Below are 26,140 nucleotides of genomic sequence, written 5' to 3'. Positions count from 1 at the left end.
TTGTGTGACAACAGAAGAAGGGAATATCTTCCTTACAGAAACAATTAATACATCAGGAAATGTACACACAGCAGAATACTTACAAGTAGCAGCAGTAAAAGCCATAACAAACTGAAAAAAAATTCAAATGTCTAGTACACAGCTTGGTCACAGACAATGCTGCAAATGTATCCAATATGAGAAGAAATTATTTAGAAGAGAGTCCCAAGCTCATAACAATACGGTTGCAGTTCTCGTTTGACGCACCTCCTAGCCAAAGACTTCAGTGTTCCAGAAATAAAGGCAAATGTTGTTGAAGTTGCAAAATACTTCTGTAACAACCAACAGCTGCTCTGAAAAGAGAGGGAGGAACCAAGCTAACTCTCCCACAAGATGTGCGATGGAACGCAGTAGTGGACTGTTTCGAGCACTATATCAAAAACTGGCCTAATCTGATGACAGTTTGTGAACAAAATCATGAAAAAATAGATGGCACTGTCACAGTCAAAGTTCTCAACATTGGGTTTAAGAGAAATATTGAACACATGCTCAGTACCCTGAAGCCTATTTCTGTAGCCTTGAACAAAATGCAGGGAAATAGCTGATTTATTGCGGACGCTGTTCAAGTCTGGAAGGAACTGAGTAAGATCTTAAAATGAGAAATATGCAATGACAAAGTTAAATTACAAGCATCAAAAAAACAAAACGGGACAAGCACTGTCTCCAGCTCATTTTCTTGCAAATATTCTCAATACTCGGTAGCAGGGTCAAACCTTAACTACTGAAGAGGATTTGGCTATGACATGGACATCCAGTAGTCACCCCTCCATAATGCCAACTATAATAAACTTCAGAGCTAAGGGTGAACCATTCAAGAAATATATGTTTGCTGATGATGTTTTAAAGAATGTCACACCAGTGAACTGGTGAAAATCACTTTAGCACTTGGATTCAGAGACTCTTGAAGTGATCATCTCACTTTTAACAGCAGTAGCTTCTTCTGCTGGTGTAGAAAGAATATTTTCTTCCTTTGGACTCATTCCAAACTGAGAAATTGTTTGGGACCTGAAAAAGCAGGAAAGCTTGTTTTTCTTTTCCAGATTAGGAACAACCAGGAAAATGAAGGTGAAACAACTGAGTTAGCTGCAGAAGGCAATATTTTACGTTTCTCGTGTTGACCTGGCTGACCTAGTAGATTTAATTTTTGCTTTGTTTTTTTAAATATTAAATTTAACTATTTTAGTTTAAAACAACTTTAACAAAAACACATCTGATTTTAAAAAACTTGGATGTTTACCTAAATTCAGGTTTCAGAGTAGCAGCCGTGTTAGTCTGTATCCGCAAAAAGAAAAGAAAAGGAGTACTTGTGGCACCTTAGAGACCAACAAATTTATTTGAGCATAACAGTGAAGTGAGCTCACTTCATTGGATGCATTCAGTGGAAAATGCAGTGGGGAGATTTATATACATAAAGAATATGAAACAAAATTCAAAAATTCAAATGTTTGTTTTGTTAAATTATATGTTTGCTGTTGAAGAAAAAAAATCCAGAATACATAACGTTGTTTTAGTTAAATAAAACAATTTAAAATGTCTGTCTGGTGATGTTCTCCTTCTAATATAGCCATGGCAAGAAAACCCTCCAAATATTAATGATTAACCTGTTGAATTGGAGATAGTTCACCTCCCAATGACTTCATAAATATCTGTTTCAATTACCTCTGGTAAATGAAATACCCAATCATTCATTTTCTGATATAGCTGTAAAACTATTCTGAACAGTTTTCAAAAATAAATCACTTTAAAAATGTATAGTGTGTACCTTCTAAAAATGAAACCTACAACTATCTCTGAGTTGTGAAGAATATGTATGAAGGTTATAACCACCAACAAGACTGCACTTTTATGTAGAAATCCATGATTAAATATAGAGTCTTCCTGACTAGTAATTTAAATCAATTTGATTTAAATCAAATCCACCATGGAATGTTTTCATCTGGTGTTCATACATCAGTTTTTGGCAAATTTCACAGTAAATGAAGAATGCCATAGCCAGCTGATTCTTCAAAACTAATTTAGTTAGGAAGAATATAATTACCTAGTTGGAATTTATCAGGACACTAAACAACATCTCTATTCTTACAAAAAGAGCTATGGGATTTTTAACGACTCCAGTTCATCATTATATCAGACGAATGTCTTATGTGAAAGACAGCATCTCCAATACTACAGTATTCCCGAATACTGTACAATAATGGATCATTGGTTCAGCATTGACTCAAGAGGGAAGAGAGTTAGCTAGAGTCACTAGTTCTGTTTCCTACAGCATCTAAGTCTTTCTTGAAGGTCTTCCATCAAAGGACTGACACAGTCCAATCCTGCTTAGCTTGAAAGATCTGATAGGAACCAGCACATGGCATGGTTGGCATGACTGCAGGCAAAAATTATTATAAAGATCTATGTAAAAACATATATCATGCTAAAGAAAATATTTAGCATCAGAGCAATGAATAATAAAAGCAGTTGAAACTCAAGACACGTTGAATGTGAGGAGTTCAGACTGTGAAACAAAGGACGCACAATACACTGACTCCCTAATGACCACATAACCAAATGCCACTAAGACAGTGATGAGATATAAATTTCTCAAACTCTCTGAAGATGTAACCTTTCACAATGGCAGCTGAATACCGGTGAAGGAATGGGAGTAAAAAAACAACCACGTAACTGTTGGAAAGTAGGAAAAATGAGAACTTTTCTGAACCAGTCTGAGTCATTGTCAAATGACAATCCAGTAACCACCCCAAACACACCAAGAAACCTGCTCTCTACAGCTAGGGACTCACATACCACAGAATATACTCACAGTAGAAAGTCTGGGATATACACCTTAACATGCTCAAAACTGCCTTCACTAAACAAGGACACTCCACCAGAAGTAGGTTGCATCACGGAACAAGCCACCCAAATACCCCGAAAAAAACCTGCTTCAATACAGAAATAAAACCCCTTCTGACCGCACACGTAGTTATCATCCACCACCCCACACTGGAACCCAGAAGGAGCATCAACAAAAAACTACAACCCATACTCGAAATCTTTCCTGAACCCCCTCTTCTGGCCCTCAAGTAACCCTCCAACCTCTCCAAGCTAATCATCAGAATCATGCTCCCCCCACCGACTCAAAGGGGCAACAGATCCTGCCAGAACAACAGATGCAAAACCTGCAGACATAGCTCCACTGCTATAATGATCAACATCCAATAACAAAAACGATTAGCAGACTGGAACACATGATTTAGGAGGAGAGGCTGAGGGAACTGGGATTGTTTAGTCTGCAGAAGAGAAGAAAGAGGGGGGATTTGATAGCTGCTTTCAACTACCTGAAAGGGGGTTCCAAAGAGGATGGATCGAGACTGTTCTCAGTGGTAGCAGATGACAGAACAAGGAGTAATGGTCTCAAGTTGCGGTGGAGGAGGTTAAGGTTGGATATTAGGAAAAACTTTCACTTGTAGGGTGGTGAAGCACTGGAATGCGTTACCTAGGGAGGTGGTGGAATCTCCTTCCTTTGAGGTTTTTAAGGTCAGGCTTGACAAAGCCCTGGCTGGGATGATTTAGTTGGGGATTGGTCCTGCTTTGAGCAGGGGGTTGGACTAGATGACCTCCGGAACTCCCTTCCAACCCTGATATTCTATGATCCCCACAACACACCTTTCAAGATCAATGGGCCCTACACAGGCTTAGCACATGTGGTATACCTCATGCAGTGCACTAAATGCCCCAACAACAACTACGTGGGTGAAACCAGACAATCACTACATCCTCAAATGAACTCACACAGGAAAATGATAAAACACAAGAACACCATATCACCTGCAGGTGAACATTTTCCACATTTTCACTCTGTTTCAGTCTTCATCCTCAAAGGAAACCTGCACAGCACAATCTTTCAAAAGACGAGCCTTGGAGCTTAAAGTCATAACTTTGTTACGACATTAAAAATCATGGACTGAACTAAGACACTGGATTTATGACTTATTTCAACAACCTATAACCCACTAACAATCTCCCTTCCTGTCTTCTGACCCCAGCCTTCCTTTACCCATATGACTGGAGTGGTGTCAACAGGCCACTTCACCTTGAATGTTCCCTTGAAATGTGTGTTAACTACTTATGCTAAACAATCTGTTCCACATTTATCTGTGACACTCTGAGTACATTTCCCAGACCTGAAGAAGAGCTCTATATAAGCTTGAAAGTTTGTCTCTCTCACCAACAGAAGTTGGTCCAGTAAAAGATATTACAGCAGAACCTCAGAGTTACAAACACCACAGTTACGAATTGACTGATCAACCACACATCTCATTTGAAACTGGAAGTATGCAATCAGGCAGCAGCAGACACGACCGCCCGCCCCTGCCCAAAAAAACCAAATACAATACAGTACTGTTTTAAATGTAAACTTCTAAAAAGGTAAAGTTTAAAAAAATTGACAAAAATTGAAATGAAACAAGCACAGAAACAGTTAAGATGGTTAAAAGCAGCATTTTTCTTCTGCATAGTAAAGTTTCAAAGCTATATTAAATCATTTGTTCAGTTGTAAACTTTTGAAAGAACCACCATAATATTTTGTTCAGAGTTATGTACACCCTCCATTCCTCACGTGTTCGTAACTCTGAGGTTTTACAATATTTCACCCATCGTGTCTCTCTAATAAAAAAGGTTGGTACATTCAGATACCATTATGCAGGAAGCCAAAAGTAATCTTTAAAAAAACTTCTCTAAATGGAATGTTACCACCAATGCAATAGATACTATACCTTACAAATATCAATTTCCTATCAGCAAAGGCTTATTAGGTTGATTAATAACACAGTTTGACCTTAGGTTTCTAAGAATGAGAAAACAGATAAGAAAAGGACAGCTAATAGCTATTTTGATGTTTCAAATCCAATTAACTTCCAGTAAGGTAACAAATTGTTTTCTAATCCATTAGATTGCTTGGCATGAAAGTGCATCATGTGATACGTTGTTCCTTCCAACTATGAAAACAATGAGATAAAAATGCAACATTTTTATACAATAAAAATATTACTGATAGATAACAGACTCGTTTTTCCTAACTCTAAAAGGTACTCAAATGCCACAGTAGGAGAGTTTATATAGAAGACACCTCTCCCAGAGGAGCATGTTCTTTTTGAAATTTAAATTCAAATGGCTTCAGAAATCTTACCTTTTTGCAGTGTGAAAGAGAACCAAAAAGAGAGGAAGAAATGGGGTAGTGGGGGGAAAGGGAGAAAATCACAGCAGGATGTTTTCTAGAATCTATTACAGTTACAAAATACAAAAATGTGGGGTTTGTAAATGTTCTTACAACTTTATTCAGAACTGTTTTTAAACAAATCTGTCATCTTGTGCCAGTTGAACTGGAAGGACTAATTTTTTAAAATGAGGTAAGGTACAGTAGGCTCAAGGATAAGGCATAAAATATGAGACACAAAATTTTCCAAACTTGATTGTCTACAGTTAGACACCACTGTACTTGGCATGATTTTCAGATATGCTTAGCATTTCCCACTACCATTCACTTCAGTGCAAGTAGCAACTGCCTACCACCTTTAAAAATTAAGCCAAAAAGATTCTGTTTAAAGATTCAGACTTTAGGCATTCAGGTTTAGACATTTTGGTTGGATGTTTTATTGAGGGGTAAGGAACGAGAAAGTGAATAATTCATTTAAAAACAACATAATTTTGAAAAATATAATTGCATATGTATTCCTGAATTAAATAATGAAACTGTACTCAGCAGTGCAAAAACTGTGCTACAGTAATTCCATTCCACCCTCCATCCCCAGAACATAAAAGATGTTTTGATAGATTACCTGGTAAAAATACCATCCACAACACCAACTGTAGACTCCTCTGCAGGAACATAGGAACCAATCTGTGCCATGATCGTGATCAGTGCAACTTGTTTTATGTAGGAGCTCTTTCCACCCATGTTGGGTCCAGTAATCATCATTACCCTTTCTTTGTCCCCCTGGAAAATGTAAAACAGCTGTTAAATAAGCATACTCTATCTCAGTAGTGTATACGTTTTACAATGATGTATGTATGAGATGTATATACAAAGGATATGTTCTCAGTATTTAATGCCTTCTACATAATAAAGTTCTTTTCCTAAGGGGAAGAAGCAGCAGCTTAAAAAGAACATTATTTACTTCTAATAATAATTCTTTGAAGAAACCATTTAATAGGATATCCACTTTTGTTGCTCCATGTACAGTGTGACACTAATGGGAATTCCCCTAATTTCATAAGAAGGTTGACTCTGCTTGAAAAGGTTGTATTTTCTAATATGATTAGAAATTTATCCCTCCATCCCACACAAAAGTACTACAGTAATGGGGCAAAACACTATGTTTTACAAACCACTACTGCAACATTAGAATGGCCATACTCGATCAGACTAATGGTCTATCTGGCACAGTATCCTATCTTTGGACAGTGACCGGTGCCAGATGTGTCGGAGGAAATGACCAGAACAGTACACTTATCAAGTGGTCCAGCCCCAGCTTCTGGTCGTCATAGGGTTAGGGACATCCAGGGCATGAGGTTACATCCCGGACCATCTTGGCTGACAACCACTGATGGAGCTATCCTCCATGAACTTTCCAATTCTTTTTTGAACCCAGTTACACTTTTGGCCTTCACAACATCCCTTGGCAATGAATTCCTCAGGATGACTGACTGTGTTGTGTGAAGTAATACTTCCGTTTGTTTGTATTCAACCTGCTGCCTATTAATTTCATTGGGTGAGCAATGGTTCTTGTGTTATGCCAAGGGGTAAACAACACCTCCTTATTTACTTTCTCCATACCATCATGATTTCATAGACCTCTATCATATTCTCACCCCCCCCCTTAGTTGTCTCCTTTTCAAGATGAACATTCTTTTTAATTTATCCTCATATGGAAGCTGTTCCATACCCCTATTCATTTTTGTTGCCCTTCTCTGTATGTTTTCCCAATTCTATCTTTTTTCAGATGGGTGACCAAAACTGTGTGCAGTATTCCAGGTGTGGGCGTACCATGGATTTATATAGTTGCATAATGATAATTTCTGGTTTATCATCTATTCCTATCCTAATGGTTCCTAATATTCTGTTAGTTTTTTGACTGCCACTACACTGAGTTGATGTTTTCAGAGAACTAGCCACAATTCTCCAAGATCTCTTTCATGAGGGTAACAGCTAATTTAGAATGCATAATTTTGTATGTCTACTTGGGATTATTTTTTCCAAATTTTGCACTTAACGCTGAATTTCATTTGCCATTTTGTTGCCTACTCACCCTGTTTCGTGAGATCCCTCTGTAACTCTTCGCAGTCCGCTTTGGACTTAACTATTTTGAGTAATTTTGTATCGTCTGCAAACTTTGCCACCTCACTGTTTACCCCTTTTTCCAGATCATTTATGAATATGTTGAACAGCACTGGTTCCAGTACAGATCCTTGAGGACTGCACTATTTATCGCTCTTCACTATGAAAACAGACCATTTATTCCTAACCTTTATTTTTAATCTTCTACTAATCCATGAGAGTACCTTCTTTTTTTAAACCTGTGACTGCTTACTTTGCTTAAGAGCCTTTGGTATGGGACCTCGTCAAAGGCTTTCTGAAAGTCCAAGTACACTATATCTACTGGCTCACCCTGTTCCACATTCTTACTGACACCCTCAAAGAATTCTAACAGATTGCCGAGATATGATTTCACTTCACAAAACCGTGTTGATTCCTCCCCAACATATTGTTTTCATCTATGTATCAGATAATTTTACTCTTTATTATAGTTTCAACCAATTTATCTGGTACTGATGTTAGGTTTACTGGTCTGTTATTGTCAGGATCAATGCTGGAGCCTATTTTAAAAATCTGCAATTTCATATTTGAGTTCCTTCAGAACTCTTGGGTGAATACCATCTGGGCCTTGTGACTTATTACTATTTAATTTATCAATTTGTTCCAAAATCTCCTTTATTGACACCTCAATCTGGGATAGTTCCTTATATCTGTCACCTAAAAGAATGGCTCAGGTGTGGGAATCTCCCCCACATCCTTTGCAGTGAAGACCAATGCAAAGAATTCATTGCAATGGCCCTGTCTTCCTTGAATGTACTTTTAGCACCTTGATCATCCAGTGGCCCCACTGACTGTTTGGCAGACTTTCTGCTTCTGACGTACTTTAAAAAACAACAACCACCACCACTTTTGCTGTTAGTTTCTGTCTTTTGCTAAATTGCTCTTCAAATTCTTTTTTGGACTGCCTAATTACACTTTTACACTTGACTTGCCAGAGTTTATGCTCCTTTCTATTTTCCTCAGTAGGATCCGACTTCCAATTTTTACAGGATGCCTTTTTGCCTCTAACCACCTCCATTACTCTGCTGTTTAGCCATAGTGGCATTTGTATAGTTCTTGTATTGTTTTTTTTTTTATTTGGGGAATACATTTAGTTTAAGCCTCCATTATCATATTTTCAAATAGTTTCAAATGCAGTTTGCAGGCATTTCACCCTTTTTACTGTTCCTTTTAATTTTCAAAGCTTCCTCATTTTTTTGTAGTTCCTCTTTCTGAGGTTATACGCTGCTGTGGTGGGTTTCTTTGGCATTTCTCTCCCCCACCCTTACATTTAATTATATTATGATTGTTATTTCTGAGTGGTTCAGCTAGATTCACCTCCTGGACCAGATACTGTGCACCATGTAGGACTAATTCAAGAATTACCATGCCCCTTGTGGGATCCAGGACTAGCTGCTTCAAGTAGCAGTCATTAATGGTGTCTAGAAATTTTATCTCTGCATCCCATCCGGAGGTGACATACCCAGTCAATATGGGGATTTTATTGCAGGGGTTTTTTTGTGTGGGTTTGTAGCCTCTCTTATCTCCCTGACCATTTCACAGTCACTGTCACCATCCTGGTCAGGTGGTTGATAGGATATTCCTACTGCTATACTTTTATTATTAAAGCACGGATTTTCTATCCCTTGAAATATGATTCATTTAAGATTTTTACTGTATTTGACTCTATGCTTTCTTTCACATAAAGTCCCGTTCCCCTACCTACAAGACCTACTCTATCATTCTTGTATATTGTGTACCCTGGTATTACTGCATCCCATTATCATCATTCAACCAAGTTACTGGGATGCCTATTATATTAATATCCTCATTTAATACCAGGCAAGTTCACCCATCTTAGTATTTAAACTTCAAGTATTTGTATACAAGAATTTATCAGATGTATCAATATTTAGTTGTCTGCCTTCATGTGATATAACTGAAGAGGATTCTTTTTTGTTTGGCAGTTTCTCTTCAGTTCCTACCTTTACTTCATCAAGTTCTATCCTCTCCTCTTTACTAGATCTAAAGTAGCCCCTTTAATAAACTTTCCCCAAAGGAATGTCTGTCCAATCTGTCTACTCCTCTGCACCTCTCAGCTTTCCCCCAGCCCTTATTTGGACTGACTGTTGTATAACACTAATATTTTTTCTTTCATAAGGACTATCCTGACAACACTTAAAAATATTGGCAGTTAATATTGGTACATTTGCAACAGCTTTTAAAGTATTACACAGTTCTATAACTTAGTCAGTATTTTAAAATGTGTCCAGTGATTAACACTTAGACTTAATTCCTCTCCTAATAAAGAGTCTAGAATTCTCATAATTTCTATTTTTAATTTGGATTTTTCAAGTGATATCCCTTTTTCTGTACATGAAGAAAGAACAGAGCAAATATAATACCTATCGTGGTACTTATAGGACTCCCATCATAATATCCAACAACCACTCAAATATTTAAAAATGGATACATCTCTATTTCTTATTTCCCAGCCTGCAGAAGAAATAGCTTGTTTACACAAATATGTTTTGAAGTAATAAAACCAACTTTTAGGTTTGAAGTCCTATCACAAACTTGATACATAGGAAGAATATAGTTCATGAACATTTTTAAGAGGATATCAAGAGAAAAGGGGACATGTTCACGTTATGGCCCTGATAGAAAGGCTCTAGTAATAGTTTCAGGCAGGTAAACACAGTTGAAGGCATTTCTGCAGGCATATTCTCCTGATGATTCAAACTGTTTTATTTGAAACTTGAAGCATTTTGATGAACTAGGTTTCGACTCACCATCCACAGAAATGTAAAGAGAGCTGGAAACAACACTGGAATCAACACCGATTACGTCAATATCGCCCAGATTTTATCTATTGCTTCTATAACATACGAGTTGCTAAATTATAACATTAGAACATGGCTAACAGAAAAATGTAAGATTATTGAATAAAATGCCAGCTTTTTTGGAAATACCATTTGTAATTAGTTCTGAGTTGCAGAAGAATTTTTTAACGTTCATATAGCACTGAACCAACATACAACTTTTATATCAACATTCTATAATAGCTTTGAAAAATAATTCGTATGTAAATGTATACAATACAAAAGTAGAATATATTTTACCATAGCAACAGCTCCATATCAACACCTACAATAAACATAGAAAAATAAAGTATGCAAAAGCAGTTAATGTTCAGAAGTAGGTTGAAAGTATTTTTTTTCCTGTTTGTACAAAGCAGAAGTGTAATATTACAAAAAAAATTTGAGGTGAATATTTAGTGGCAAAGATTAAAAGACCCTGCAATTCCTGAGAGAGATTTCAGTTTCTCAGAACAACTTAACACGTCCCTCCCCACCACCAAAATCATAATACATATGTTTCTCAGAAATATCCATATCAAATAAAAATATGAGCTAATATTTTTCTGCATTAGCTGTATGTTAATACAAATCTTTTGTAATAATGCTTATGTTCCTTAGAATAACCACTTAAATTCTAGTTTTCCCAAACCTAATCATACTGTCTTTTGAGGTCACCTTTTCAATTTGTTTGTGCCACTAGTCTGAATGACATTGTTGAAGTGTGCAACTGGCTGTTTGAAATCAGCAAAACATTTATAATCAAGCAACGTGGCAAAACAGATGTGGACATGGATTCAAGAGATATCTTCTGAAATGCAAGCAAGCAGCCATCTGTATAATTAAATTTATTTAATTTCATGGACCAGAACAAATTCTAGAATCCTTCTTTTGATTGATATTCAATCCCTCATTATAGTCCCATACTTACGGCTAGGTTGGTGCTGTTTGGAACATACTGATCTTGTTCTCCTAGCAGTACATCAATCACAGGGTGTCTGCCATTTTTTATAATTATTTTTTTCCCTTTATCTTGCACAACTGGTCTGCACAAAGAAGTAGATGTCAGTACACTGTTCATTACATTTAATTATTTAAGCATATCATGATGAAATTTTAGGGAAGGCATTCTAAACAGCATATAGATATCTTTTCAATAAACCATAAACAGCTGAAAAATTAATTCTAGTGCAGAGCTGTGCAGAATCCATGATTCTCACATAGATGGCAGATATGTGGGTTTGCAGAACTTTTAAAAAGAGGCATGAAACATTATGGGATGCAGATAAAATTATGGGATGGAGAAAAATGCATGATGGGACATGGGAACTGAAACCATGTTCCCAGTCAACCCTGCGCAACTTGTACTCCCATGAAGCACTACAAACAATTCCCAAAACACCTTGCTCTAGATGGTGGTTAGTTGCACAGTGAGATAGCTACCCATGGCGCACTGCCCTCTGCATTAATGCAAGCACTTCTAGTGAGAACGTGCATTGCTGACATAAGGAGTATAACTTGGACATGCAAAAGCGATTTAATTACTGCGGTGACTGTATGTTAATGTAATTTAGGCCTGGTCTAGCCTACAGAATTAGGTAGACGTAAGACAGTTTACATTGACCTAACTCTGTAAGCGTCTACACTGAAACGCCCCTCCCAGTACACCCACTTAACTCAATCTCCACGAGAGGTATAGCGCTTAAGTCGATGTAGATAGGTCGACACAGTGTCTGTCTAGACAGTGCCTTGCTTACATCAACTGTTGCCGCTCAGTGCTAACAGCTGCAGCCTCGCTGCCCCGGGGCTGACAGGCAGGACAGTGAGGCTCCGGCTGTCAGTGCCCCACAATGCCCAACTTAAGTCAGTGCAAGCGCTCCTGGTAAGGATCTGTACCAACAAAAGGAGCGTAGTCTAGACACGAAGAGACGATTTAATTACTGTGGTGGCTGTAACTCGATCCAACTTAAATTGATTTAATTTTGTAGTGTAGACTTCCCCTCAGGGCGTCACAGCTAAATACAAGGTAGAACAGATTGTTCAGCATAAGGAGTTAACACATTGTAAAATACCACTCAAGGTGAAGTGGGCAGTTAACACCTCTGTAGTCATAGGACAAAGGACATTCATACACATCTAACAAAATATTAACAACCCAAAAAATGCTGTAGCAGCATTTCAACTATCAAAAAGAGTTCAGAGGAGCAGAGAATGGGCTCCTCTATGCTGCTAGATATTTTCACAGGGATTATTCATAAATGCTGATTCATAGCTTGACAATGTACTTTCAAATTATTGAAAAATTTTTAAATTTTAAAAAAGTAAATCTGACTAACAAATTGTAATTGGTTGTGCTATTATGACACAATTTTAGAAAAATTAATTCACTGTCTATACTTTTCTAATCTTTCATTGAAGTCACTGAAGTTTTTTAAAATTAAATAATTTACAGTGGAATGCAATAAAGTATCCTTATACCAACATTTCTTAAAATTCTGCAAATTTACAGTCTGTGAAAATTGATACAGAAACACAAGATAGACATTATATCCAAAATATTTGAACTCAGAAATGCTAAAGTGAGCTAATGTGAAGGTCCAAATTCCAAACTTTCTTTCAGTAGCCCTCAAAAATTAATTATTGACATCTTCCCTGTGGGTTAACACATTAGAGAATTGTAGTAAATTTCTTCTGAAGCTTAACTGATAGGCCTGCTCCCTGCCAGTTTAATATTTGATGAATTATTTAAAGTCCCCATAGTGAATTAATCAGATTTTAGTTTGTTTTTTCATCTGAGTATGCAGGAGTAAGATACCAATTCTCTGTAGACCTTGACAAAGATAAGCAAAGTTCTCAAAGGTCCAAAAGTGATCAACATGAGAGAGAGAGAGAGAGTGTTGACTTCACTTACACGACACACATTTAAATATACTTCCAAAGGGCTCTACTTTGTTCTAAAGTAATTTTCTGATAGCTTGCAGGTGAAACCAGCTCACAGTTTATCCATTTACCTATAATTTATTGCAGTTAAATAATATTAAGTAAAATATATTTTAATTGTTTAATATATCCAACTGTTACAATATCTCCCAATACCATGATTTATTCCTTCAGTAAGACTTAGGAAAAGTATTCTATTGCAATGATTTCAAGTGTATACCTAATTTAATTAGTATAGTAGTAAACTTTAGTAAATTTGTAGAATATGTTTAGAATATTTTGGAAATCAAGACAAATTATGTAACAGAAAATTATTTAGCTAAATACATTTTTGTTTTACTATTAGTTTGGACTATTAGTCCACTAAGCTTTGTATTTTCTCAAATGCCTTTCCTCTGCAGAAGTAAAGTTTTATGTGGGTATACAAACCACAAGCCATCAACAGAAGGGAAAATTTGTGGGCTGATAAATAGTAGGACTAATAGGTTGAAACACAAAGCTCTCATATAGTCTGTGGAAATCATCATGTGCAAATATTAGTTTTTAATAGAAAAGTTAGTACTAAAAAGACAAAGATCAAAATTTTTTGTATTCTAAACATAATAAAACGATCTTATAAGAACAAGTGAACAAAATTCTCTCTCTCCATATTTATTCAGCTTTATACCCAAGTTCCCTCTAAGATGTGCAGCCGTGCAGCAGGCTATAAAGAGCCTCGCAGGCATGCAGTAACAGGGGCCTGGCAGGGAGGGGAGCAAGGTGGGGCATGCAGACCAGGACAGCCATTGACCTCTTCCCTGGCCCTGAAGCTCCTGCCAGCGGGGAGAACGCTGGGGGGAGTCCTCTGGCCCCAGCCGTGGAGCTGCTGCCAGCGGAGAGAGGGCTGGAAGGAATCCTCTGGCCCCAGTCCCAGGGCTGCTGCAGACAGGTAGAGAGCGGGAGGAATCCCTGGGGCTGCTGCTGGCGGGGAGAGGGCTGGGAGGAATCCTCTGGCCCTAGCCCCAGGGCAGCCTGTCCCCCAAATTTCTCATTCCCAGCCCCACCCCAGAACCCGCACTGCCAGTTGGAGCCCTCTTCCACACCCCAACCCTCTGCCACAGCCCTGACCCCTTCCTGCACCCCAAACCCCTCATCCATGGCCCCACCCCAGAACCCGCATCCCAACCCTGAGCCCCCTCCCACAATCCAAACCCCTTGGCCCCACCCCCGCCACATATCACCTCCCTATTGGTGCACCAACAAAATTCATTCTGCACATGGATATAAAAAATTTGAGGGAACATTGCTTTTACACCAATATTGAGAGTTTTAGCAAAAGTGTTATTTGGTATGTCAGCTGAGGACTAACTTGAAACAGACTGAAAACTGATCGGCACTGTAGACATTTCAGGACCTACTCCATGGAAGCATAAAGCTTTGGCCCCTATCGTACACAGATTTACACAAGTTTAATTTGACACACTGTGAATACTTCATTTGAAGACAATGAAACTATGCACGTATGAGTAAATTGTTGACAAAAGGCAAGTCTTTCTAAAAACTTGTTTTTGTCTTTGCATTATGTAATTTACATGGTAAACTCATCAGGGTTGAGACCATGCCTTAGTCTATGTTTGTAAAACAATGCTGAAATTTACAGTACTACCAACATATTTAACAGTACATTTTACTGTGCTAAGTACGTCAGATCAAAGCTTATTTTAATAGTCTGCCTCCTAAATCAACAAACAGTTTAAAACTGATTACCTGCAATAGTCTCCTTGCTTAGCAGCCTTGGCCAGTGAGAAAATGCAGTCAAGAGTTGCTAGGTGCCCAACCGCCTTCAGCACAGAGTGGTAATATTCACTAAAATGACTATATATGTATAAAAGGGAGAAAATAATGAACAAAAAATAAATAAATAACTTCATATGAATCCATATTTTGACACGTATTGTCAAAATATAGCCTTTTCTTGGCTCTCACAGGGCTCTTATGGTATTAAAATTAGACTAAAATCATATCTCCCAGCAGTTTGTCAAACTTACAATGTGGAACTCAATCTTAATCATGATGAACTTTATATTCATAGTATAACCCTGTATTATTTCTGCACATTAAAAGGCAGGCAAACTGAAATTAATTAACTAGTAAACAAAGGGTCTGCAGCTGATCCCTGCTGCCTAATGGACTCTACAAAAATGTTCCTGTTTATCACAGTGGCTGACTGAACTCAGTCACTCACTTCAACTGTAAATTATTGCAAGGAAAAAATCAAAAAAGTGCCCTGACACAGGAGCTCTCCAGGGTCTCTTAGAAAACAAGGCTCTTCACCATGGAAAGTTCATAATTTCATTTCCCTTTCTGGGTACAGTTCCTTCAATACATGTATGAAGTTAACAGAGGCCAAAGACAAAGTTTTCAGTAGACTCACTCCCTTAACCTTAATACATTTCTTTCCTTTCCTGTTAATTAATTTACAGTAGGAAAATTTAAAGGTATCTACAGTTCTACTCGTAAAATTGGAAACATAAGGGAAACACAAAACATGCTGAGGGAAAAAAAAAAAACACTCAAAAAATGAAAGATGGTTTCCTACAGAAACTTTCATTTTCCCCATCTCTATACTGCTCTAGCAGCAAATGTGGGAAATTCACCGAAGTGGAAGACAATTTGAAGGGGAAGATCAAAAAATTAAAAATGGCTCATAAAAGAAAATACCTAAACTCCACAGATGAGAACCAAAGTTAAGAGGCTTATGGCAAAAAGGATGTGAATCCAATCACTGTCCAAAGAGGTTTAAGCTAAAAAGTTGGAAAAATAACTTTTAAACTAGGGCTGTTATTAATCGCAGTTAACTCACACGATTTACTCAAAAAATTAATCGTGATTAAAAAGTTAATGATTAATCGCAGTTTTAATTGCACTGTTAAACAATAGAATACCAATTGAAATTTATTAAATATTTCGGATTTTATATTTTCATATCCATTGTATTCTGTGTTATAATTTAAATCGAAGTTTTTTATTCAAATATTTGCATTGTAAAAATGATAAACAAAAGACAGTATTTTTCAATTCACCTCATAAGTACTGTAGTGCAATCTCTTTGCCGTGAAAATGCAACTTACAAATGAAACGTGTTACATAACTGCACTCAAAAACAAAACAATGTAAAACTTCAGAGCCTGCAAGTCCACTCAGTCCTACCTCTTTTTCAACCAATCGCTAAGACAAACAAGTTTGTTCATGTTTACAGAAGATAATGCTACCCTCTTCTTATTTACGTCACCAGAAAGTGAGAACAGGCATTTGCAAGCCACTCTTGTAGCCAGCATTGCAAGGTATTTACTTGCCATATATTCTAAACATTTGTGTGCCCCTTCATACTTTTGCCACCATTCCAGAGGACATGCTTCCATGCTGATGATGCTTGTTTAAAAAAAAAAAAGCATTAATTAAATGTGTGACTAAACTCCTTGGGGGAGAATTATATGTCTGTCTCCTGCTCTGTTTTACCTGCATTCTGCCATATATTTCACATTATAGCAGTCTTGGATGATGACCCAGCACATGTTGTACATTTTAAGAACACTTTCATTGCTGATTTGACAAAACACAAAGGTACCAATGTGAGATTTCGAAAGATAGCAACAACACTTGACCCAAGGTTTAAGAACCTGAAGTGCCTTCCAATATCTGAGAGGGACGAGGTGTGGAACATGCTTTCAGAAGTCTTAAAAAAGCAACACTCTGATGCGGAAACTATAGAACCCAAACCACCAAAAAAGAAAATCAATCTTTTGCTGGTGGCATCTGACTCAAATAATTAAACATGCGTCAGTCCGCACTGCTGTGGATTGTTACTGAGCAGAACTCGTTATCAGCATGGAAGCAAGTCCCCTGGAATGGTGGTTGAAGCATGAAGAGACATACGAATCTTTAGTACATCTGGCACGTAAATATCTGGTGATGCCAGCTACAACAATACCATGAGAAGGCCTGTTCTCACTTTCAGGTGATACTGTAAATAAGAAGTGGGCAGTATTATATCCTGCAAATGGAAACAAACTCGTTTGTCTTAGTGATTGGTTGATCAAGAAGTAGGACTGAGTGGACTTGCAGGCTCTAAAATTCTACATTGTTTTATTTTTGAATGAAGTTTTGTTTGTACATAATTCTACATTTGTAAGTTCAACTTTTATGATAAAGAGATTGCACTACAGTATTTGTATTAGGTGAACTGAAAAATACTATTTATTTTGGTTTTAGCAAGGCCTGCAGCCAGTGGGTTTTCCAGGCTGGAGCTCCCCAGCTCCTCTGGACTTTCCTCAGCCCTGCTCCACTCCAGGTACCCTTTTCTCCCAGGCAGCCAGGTCCTTCTCTCTCAAGAACTAGAGAGAGAGTCTGCCTGAGCTCCTGGCTCACAGCCCTTTTATAGGGCCAGCTGTGGCCTGATTGGGGTGTGGTCCCAGCTGTGGCCGTTTCCCCAATCAGCCTATGCTTTTCTCTAGGCCCCAGCCCTCTCCAAGGGCTGGCTTTTAACACCTTCTGAGCCGGAGTGGGGTGACCACCCACCTATAGTATTCTATTATTGTTTAACAATGCAATTAATCATGCAATTAATTTTTTTAATTGCTTGACAGCCCTATTTTAAATTGCTATGAAATTCAAAGCCCACTTTTGATAAACAAAGAACAATTTGGGTAAACTCTACCTAGATATAAAACTTCCATCATATGCAAGTCAGTGAGGGGCAATATTACTGAAATGTTTCTAATGAAAGCACAGTTACAGATAATAAAATGGTTAAAATCCAAGATGTATGCCTGCACAGAATCTGAACAATTATTTGAGACACTGACTGTGGATATTCTGAACATCCTCAACACAGAAACATATCAGTATTATTATATGTTACAGCAAATTATGCCTTAATTCTTCAATATGAAACACTTAATGAAGAACTCAGGCAGTATTTGAAGATACTATAATGTTTTAAAAGGACATTCAGCTTAAAAATCGTACATTATAAACAAATGTCTTTACCTATGTCACTAAAAACATTTATGACTATTAAGAGTGAAAAATATTAAAAATTCAATTTGCTTGTTACAATGAATGACCTTTGTTTTCTTTTTCAGTTATTTTGAACTTGAACAATAAAATCACTAAAGTCAGTTTCACTTTCTTTTGTAATCAGTTGCACCTTTCAAGTCCTTAGTACTACAATATTTAGGTTTAAACATAGCTCCCCAGTATTTGATTTGTTTAAAAACTGATGTCATTGGAATTTAAAATACTGAGGAAACATTCCTGTTAGTCGTAGGTTTTATAAAAATTTTATTTTAAGAGCTTTAATTTTAGGACCATAGTTTAGTTTCTCATAAGGCAGTCTACAAGAAGTCTAATCAGCAATTTCTTCTTTTCATTTTGAGAAACATTTTCTTTTCTTGCTTTCATAGCTAGCAAAAACAAACCAAAAACAAAAAACCCAAACAAGCCAAAAACAAAAAAAAACCCATCAGATTCTACTTTTCATTGTACACTCACTCTAAAAAATTTAGCCATTCAGTGTTGCAGTCAAGGACTAGCTGCTCCCGGAGCTGATTCAGATGTCTGTAATTTTCTACAATAAAAGGAGAGTGGAAACGGCTGACAGCTTTTGTGCTAGAAGAGAGAGAAAAAGCCAAATAGGAAATCAAGGTTACTAAGCAATCAGTTATGCCATCAACGTGGAAAATTAGACTCGTTTTCTTATTCTTTGTGAGCCTTGAAAATAAATAGATGTAAAAAAATGCATGTTCTATTATTGTAGTGCTGAACTCTGATTCCAATAATCTTTATTGTAAATAAAAGTACTTGGTTACTATGGTGCAGTCAGTGCAGAAAGCTTTTGAAATACATTTCAGAATGTAATATAAATGGCCAAACAGCATGGCATACAAATATTCTGCTTAGCAACAGAGGTTTATCATCTTTAAAAAAGCACAAATGGGTGACTTTTTCTGACTAATAGTGATTGTACTTATAACAAACATCAAATAATTTCACAATGATGACCTCACTGAGGAAGACTTATTGGTAGCCTAAGGCAAAGTTAGTAAACACAGGCTGTGTCTTGCATGAATGCTAGTTTGATTTGGGACACTTAAAAAAAATAAAATCTCTTTTTTGACATTAGCACACATTATCTTGCAAGTTACAGTTACAATAATTTATTGTTTAAAACATTAGTTATGGACTACTGTATATACTTTTCTTATTGTTGCTCTTCCATAAACCAATAGCCTAAGAGCACGTAACTGGAGCACACTTTATTATGCCTGTTACTGGGTTAGATAACATTAAAGAATATTATCCCTCTCTCGATTACCTTGACAATTCAAGTGTTAAGTGACCTTGCTAGTCATCTGTGCAATTGTGATCACATATTACATTTTTCATTTTTAAGGTGCTCAACACACTATTTAAATAATAAATCAGAAGTCAGAGAAGAAAAAAGCCAATCAGATCATCTGGCCCATCACCATCTCATCTACCAGAACCCCTCCTCCCCTCGTCCCCAAATAGCTAAAGCAATTCTTATGTAACAATCAACAAAGCAAGCAAGGTTTGTATACATGAGTGTAAAATGACACTTTAATGACAATGACTTCATTCAGATACACAAATGTCATATCTTTAGATAGCTACGGTTATAGCTCTGAATAAATAAATATAAAACCCACCATGATTATGTGAATAGGGTACTGTATATATACACACACACATGCATAGCATATATATTATGTAATACAAACAGATAGAAATAATTTGCACACAAATTTCTATTGAGGTTTTGTTTTTTTCCCCCACCCCCACCCCAAAGTCAAGTATAATGTTGTTAAGGATCTATCCTGCTAAACATTTATTCCAGGAACTCAACTTCCCAGTATTTTACATACTTTACTATAATGTATAAATTAAAGGGTTTTTTTGTTTAATTGCTTTTTAAAACTGTTTAAAGGTTGGGCAAAAAGAAAAATATATACTACCTACATTTTAATAATAAAAGAAGAATTATACTATAGTTCTGTCTGTGTGTTGGAATAAAACAAAAATTAAAGACATTTTTACATACCTACCAACCTTAACCCAATCAGAGGGTACAGAAGATAACCGTGAATTCTTGACTTCTATCAGAAACTAAAATAAATGAAAAATGTTTACACATTAAAGATGTGATTATTAGACTACTCAACCAAGTTCTTCATAAACAAAAATGTCTGGTGCAAGTAATAGTATTTGACTGCTGGTAGTGTTCACAATTATGATGAACTATATCCACATGCTTAAGACGACACATTCCAGCCCCGAATATATTCAAACTGGGGAGATTCTGAAAAAAACATCCTGTATAACTGTGTTCTGCACAAACAAGTTATCTTTTTTCATTCTCCCCTCGCCCCATTCTCAAAACAAATCCTTTTTCTCTGAATACCTGATGGCCATTAACTAGCCAAAGGCTAAATTCCTGCATAATCCATGCACAATTATTTCTCACTATACAGTGGATTTATGCAAGCCCTTTACTCTGACTGGTTATTGTAAATGCTCCTATTCTGATGGGATACTGTGTTTAGAAACCCTCAGTGATAGGTCGACAACTAACAGGGATCCATAAACTCCTCACCATCTTCCCACTCACACTAACCTGAAATATTAAATACAATCCAACTGAAAGAGATTACTTTCTAAGCAGGAGTCTTCGACCAGGGTAAATGAGGAGTTGGGGAAGGAATGCATTCAGAAGACAGGGTTTAGTGTGGGCAATGGGGTAAGGAAAGGGTCAGAAACTGAGGCAGCTATATTTGCTGTGGTCATGGTGACAGAGAACTGAAGTCAGTGATTAATGAGTGTGCAGAAATTCATAGGAGCCAAATACAGCATGGGGTAAAAGGAAGAGGAGAACATTTCAGTATAACAACTTGAAGCTGTGTCCCCTTAACCCAATGACAACTAGAACTGGTTGGAAATTTTTCAAAGGAATGTTTTTCCATTGGAAAAATGCCAATTCATTGAAATCAAAATGTTGCTGATTTTTTCATGACAAAAATAGACAATATACGAAGTGACCCTCTCCTGCACTTGGGTTTCCTCCCTTCTCCTCCCGCTACATTCTCCTCCTCCTTTCCAGTCACAGATGCAGAAAATTCTCATCTGTTCTTCTCCTCTAGCCTCTCCACTTGCACCAGGGACTCCAACCTATCCCATTCTCATCTCCTCCCATACTTTTCTCTTTAACCTTTGGCTCTTTCCCCTAACAATATAGACATGCTTTAGTCTCTCCCATCTTAAAAAAATCCTTTCCTTAACTCCACTTGCCTCGCCAGCCACCACCCCAACTCTCCCTTCTTTTCACTCCTAAGCTCACCAAGAACAAAGTGTACAGTGCTCATTTTTATTACAAATATTTGCTCTGTAAAAAAAGATGAACAAAAGATAGTGCAACCTATAAGTTGAAGCATGAAGGGGCATATGAATGTTTAGCATATCTGGCACTTAAATACCTTGCAACACCAGCTACAACAGTGCCATTTGAAGGCCTGTTCTCACTTTCAGGTGACTCGACATAAGAAGTAGGCAGCATTCTCTCTCATCAAACCTGTTTGTCTTAGCAATTGGTTGAACAAGAAGTAGAACTGATTGGACTTGTAGGCTCTAAAGTTTTACATTGTTTGTTTTTTGGTGCAGTTATGTAAAAAGAAATTCTGCATTTGTAAGTTGAACTTTCATGATAAAGAGTTTGCATTGCAGCTCTTGTATGAGGTGAAGTGAAAACTACTATTTATTTTATCTTTTTTACACTGCAAATATTTGTAATAAAAATAATAAAGTGAGCTTTGTGCACTTTGTATTCTGTAAAATTGAATTCAATTATAATTGAAATTAATATATTTGAAAATGTAGAAAAAAAAACAAAAATATTTATAATAAATTTAGATTGGTATTTTATCAGTGCAATTAAAACAGCGATTAATTGCAATTAATTTTTTAATCGAAGTAATTTGTTTCGAGTCAGTCGCTGGAGTTAACTGCGATTGACAGCACTGCAAACAACATATGTTATACAATTAATTAGATACCAGAACATACTACTTTGGTATTTTTAGTCACCAGTTAACTAAATGAAATACTACCAGATTGTCGGGGCTTTCTTGAAAAGAGGCAAAGACTTTTCCACTTCATAGTGGTATATTATATATGCTATGCCAGAGATGTATCCATGATATTTTCTAAGTAAGAACACAAGATCACTAATTCCAAAACTTTACAACTGAAACTAGATTATCACACCCAGAAAAAATAAGTAATGAGTCAAGGGAGATATATGGGAAAGAGTAGGGTTAGAACAGTGAAGATTATGTGAATATTTGTTGCATACTGCGTGACCCATGTTAGTTATTTTTTAAAAAGTCAGTATGTGAGATAGATTTGAGAAAGAAGGGAGGCATTCTTAGATGAAAGCAGTCAGCTGTAAATAGAATTTTCAGCAGAGATTAGATTAGTACACAGTTTGACCACCTTTAGGACATGCTGCAAGACTCCCTTATTTGATAAAGCTTTTCCACTATAACCACTATGATTTATTTCAGGTTTCAGAGTAGCAGCCGTGTTAGTCTATATCCGCAAAAAGAAAAGGAGTACTTGTGGCACCTCAGAGTAACACATTTATGTGAGCATAAGCTTTCATGAGCTGCAGCTCACTAAGGTGCCACAAGTACTCCTTCACTATGATTTAGATAACCAACCTTCCCCACCTCACAAACACAACCCAGCAATCACCCCAAGCATAGCCTACTGTAACCAGGGAAAGAAGAAGAAGAACAAGAACAGAATACTCCATGAAGTCTACTAGGGACAAGAGGGCCAAAGGCGTATTGAGCTGTATTATTAGGAGCATTGCCAGCAGATCAAGGGAAGTGGTTATTCCCCTCTATTCTGCACTGGTGAGGCCACACCTGGAGTATTGCATCCAGTTTTGGTCCTCCCACTACAGAAGGGATGTGGACAAATTGGAGACAGTCCAGCAGAGGGCAACAAAAATGATTAGGGGGCTGGGGTACATGACTTATGAGGAGAGGCTAAGGGAACTGGGGTTATTTAGTCTGCAGAAGAGAACAGTGAGGGGTGATTTGATAGCAACCTTCAACTTCCTGAAGGGGGGTTCCAAAGAGGGTGGAGCTCGGCTGTTGTCAGGGGTGGCAGATGATAGAACAAGCAGCAATGGGTTCAAGTTACAGTGGGGGAGGTCTAGGTTGGATATTACAAAACACTATTTCGCTAGGAGGGTGGGTGAAGCACTGGAATGGGTTATCTAGGGAGGTGGTGGAATCTCCATCCTTAGATGTTAAGGCCCGTTTGACAAAGCCCTGAGATGATTTAGTTGGTGTTGGTCCTGCTCTGAGCAGGGGATTGGACTAGATGACCTCCTGAGGTCTCTTCCAACTCTAATATTCTATGACACGATACAGTTCTGTTTACCTGGGAAGCATTTAGATGCTATGATTGGCACTATAAAATACCTAAAATAGATAATGAGATAGCTGCAGGTAGGACCAACACTGTGTAGGGGCTTGAAAGTGAAGAGAGTAAACTATTTCTAACAATAGGTTAGCATACTGGTATGCTAGTTTTACAGCTTTTTTAAACAGCTTGCCTCCTGATTAACTTTAATATATTGATAGGATGGAGCACTGCAATCATCCCATACTCTGTCCATATTTATTACTGAATGAACTCAAACAGCCTACAATCACCAAGTTAGTCAGTTTGTGTTCCTAACATCTGTAGCAAGAAGTGAATGCAGACATTTCAAGATCTCAAGAAAATACTGAATGCTAATGCTTTTTCATCCTTTAATTCTTAGCTCTATCAGATAAGCACTTACGGTATTTTATTGAATGGTAGCTGAAGCACTGCTTATGCCCTATAGGAAGCAAACAGTTGCCAGATGCACCAAATACTTCCTAATCCTTGCATAAAACAAACAGTGCTGCTATCACTAACTGGACAGCCCTCTGTTCTGTTTAGTGCCTAAAATGAATTGCATTAGAGATCTGGAAACAAAAGATTAGATAGATATGGGTGTAACTTCATGTGTTGTGGAAAACTGCATCTGCCAAATGGAGCTTTATCTGAATTCCAAGAGGAAGTTGCTATAAAATTTACATCAATAGGAGTTGTGGGCACCTACTGCCTCTGAAAATCATGTCCCATGCTTAGATTCTTAAGTATGGCTGTAGAAGCCACTCTTTAAGCACCTGGTTTATAAAATTTTGGCCTATGGTTCTCTACAGGATGATGCGTTTTCTACCCAGAATGTCCTGACTGGAAAGGTGAATAGCTAAAGTCCTTCCTACAGCTTTCCAGAAAAGTATACTCCTCTTCCTCAACAAACTCCAGTGAATAAGTCTTTCAAACTAAATATGAACAGCAAAGCCAAAATGGAAAATAAGTTAAGCACAGATTTCTAGGATGCATCCACTACAGAGAAAAACATTACTCTTTACTTTGTCAGACATTACTTTGTCAGAGTCCTTCCTCTTCTCCCATTCTGCGGATAATTCCAGACAACAAGCGATATAGCACCCTCTACGAGGATGAGTGGAAGGCAAATAGTGAAAAGCAGAGGTAAAGTTATAAGAATACATTCAATTCCCAGCCCTTCAGTAAATTTTAAATGCATCAGTTCCCAGCCCAAAGAGAATCCCCACAGCACAAGGGGAGGAGAAAGGGATTCAGTGTGGGAGAAAAGTAGGGATTATGACAAACTGAATTACTAGTGAGTAATTTTCCCTTCTCATTCATTCCCTTCTTCTCCCATCTTGTCAATAAATGTAGGCCCAACCAGTGGATATAGAAAGCAGTCTCATAAGAGGAGATGGGCTTTCATGAGAGGTGACTTGAAAAACTTTAGGATTTAACTCTGCCCTTGTCATATTCACCTAAGAAAGTGTGATGAAATTGTTAGGCAGAAATTATGAGTGACCCTTGAGTTTTCCAGTGTAGGGACCTCAGCCCAGAGGTAGAAAGGTATAGTCTTGAGCAATTGTTCACAAGTCAGGTTAATACATTACTTTAGTGAATGACTGATACAGGCCCGGTAGCCAGCCATCCTACTTTGGGTCTTGGAAATGGACAAACAGTTCTTGTCTTCCTAAAGCAGCTCCCCCTGTGGGCATACCTCTGGACAATTATGAACGGGGTCAGAAGGACACCAGCACTCCGCTCTTTCCATATTATTGTATAGAAAATAGTTTTTGGCTAGATGAGAGGGGGTCTCAGGGTGGTTCCAGTATGGAAAAGGATGAGAATTTTTTCTTAAAGTTGTAAACTTGTTTCTGAAAGTTGTACCAAGTAGGTAAAATTCAGTGGCTCTCCTATAGCCAGAGAATGCAGTTTCTTCACAAGGAAATGGGGGGGATTTGTGTATTGGGCAAACAGGCCCACAGGCTCTTTAACAGGGATGTTCAAAACTGTTTAGGGAGAAATTACTTAGGCAATTGAAATACAATCTCGCATAACAAGATGGTAATAATGAAAAGAACGAGGAATACTTGTGGCACCTTAGAAATTAACAAATTTATTTGGGCATAAGCTTTCATGGGCTAAAGCCCATTTCATCAGCATCTGATGCAGCTTTAGTGCATGAAAGCTTATGCCCAAATAAATTTGTTAGTCTCTAAGGTGCCACAAGTACTCCTCATTCTTTTTGCTGATGCAGACTAACATGGCTATCACTCTGAAACCTGTAAGAATGAAGAGTAAAATTAGAAAGCTTAGTTCAGCAACATGCTAAACTGAGGTTTTAGCAATTAAATGAGCTACTTTCATAGTCAACACAAGCAAGATAAACTTTCATGCATGACTTTACAGACTTGGAAGCACAGGAGATCAGTTCATTTAAGGGGTAATGTATCTCAAAACCAGTCTCTATCTT

General features: G+C 37.4%; 1 protein-coding gene and 1 long non-coding RNA gene across 5 annotated transcripts in view; one reads left to right on the top strand and one right to left on the bottom strand.

The window, feature by feature from the left end:
- MSH3 (mutS homolog 3) overlaps window positions 1–26,140 on the bottom strand; it is a 181,965-nt gene that overhangs the window by 54,747 nt on the left and 101,078 nt on the right. For all 4 annotated transcript variants that reach the window (XM_038403844.2, XM_043515155.1, XM_038403846.2 and 1 more), the window contains 5 exons: window positions 20,279–20,343; window positions 18,709–18,825; window positions 14,923–15,030; window positions 11,168–11,282; window positions 5,862–6,019 (listed from right to left, as the gene is read on the bottom strand). In XM_038403844.2, the coding sequence (XP_038259772.1) occupies window positions 5,862–6,019; window positions 11,168–11,282; window positions 14,923–15,030; window positions 18,709–18,825; window positions 20,279–20,343 (563 nt within the window). The remainder of the gene's footprint in view (window positions 1–5,861; window positions 6,020–11,167; window positions 11,283–14,922; window positions 15,031–18,708; window positions 18,826–20,278; window positions 20,344–26,140) is intronic.
- LOC122460380 lies at window positions 1,593–24,157 on the top strand. Its single transcript, XR_006281645.1, has 4 exons — window positions 1,593–1,967; window positions 3,444–3,448; window positions 7,058–7,065; window positions 24,145–24,157. It is a non-coding gene; the product is annotated as an uncharacterized LOC122460380 (long non-coding RNA).

The sequence above is a fragment of the Dermochelys coriacea genome, chromosome 5, assembly GCF_009764565.3.
Source record: "Dermochelys coriacea isolate rDerCor1 chromosome 5, rDerCor1.pri.v4, whole genome shotgun sequence".
Lineage (NCBI taxonomy): Eukaryota > Metazoa > Chordata > Testudines > Dermochelyidae > Dermochelys > Dermochelys coriacea.
This window is presented reverse-complemented; position numbering and strand designations above follow the sequence as displayed.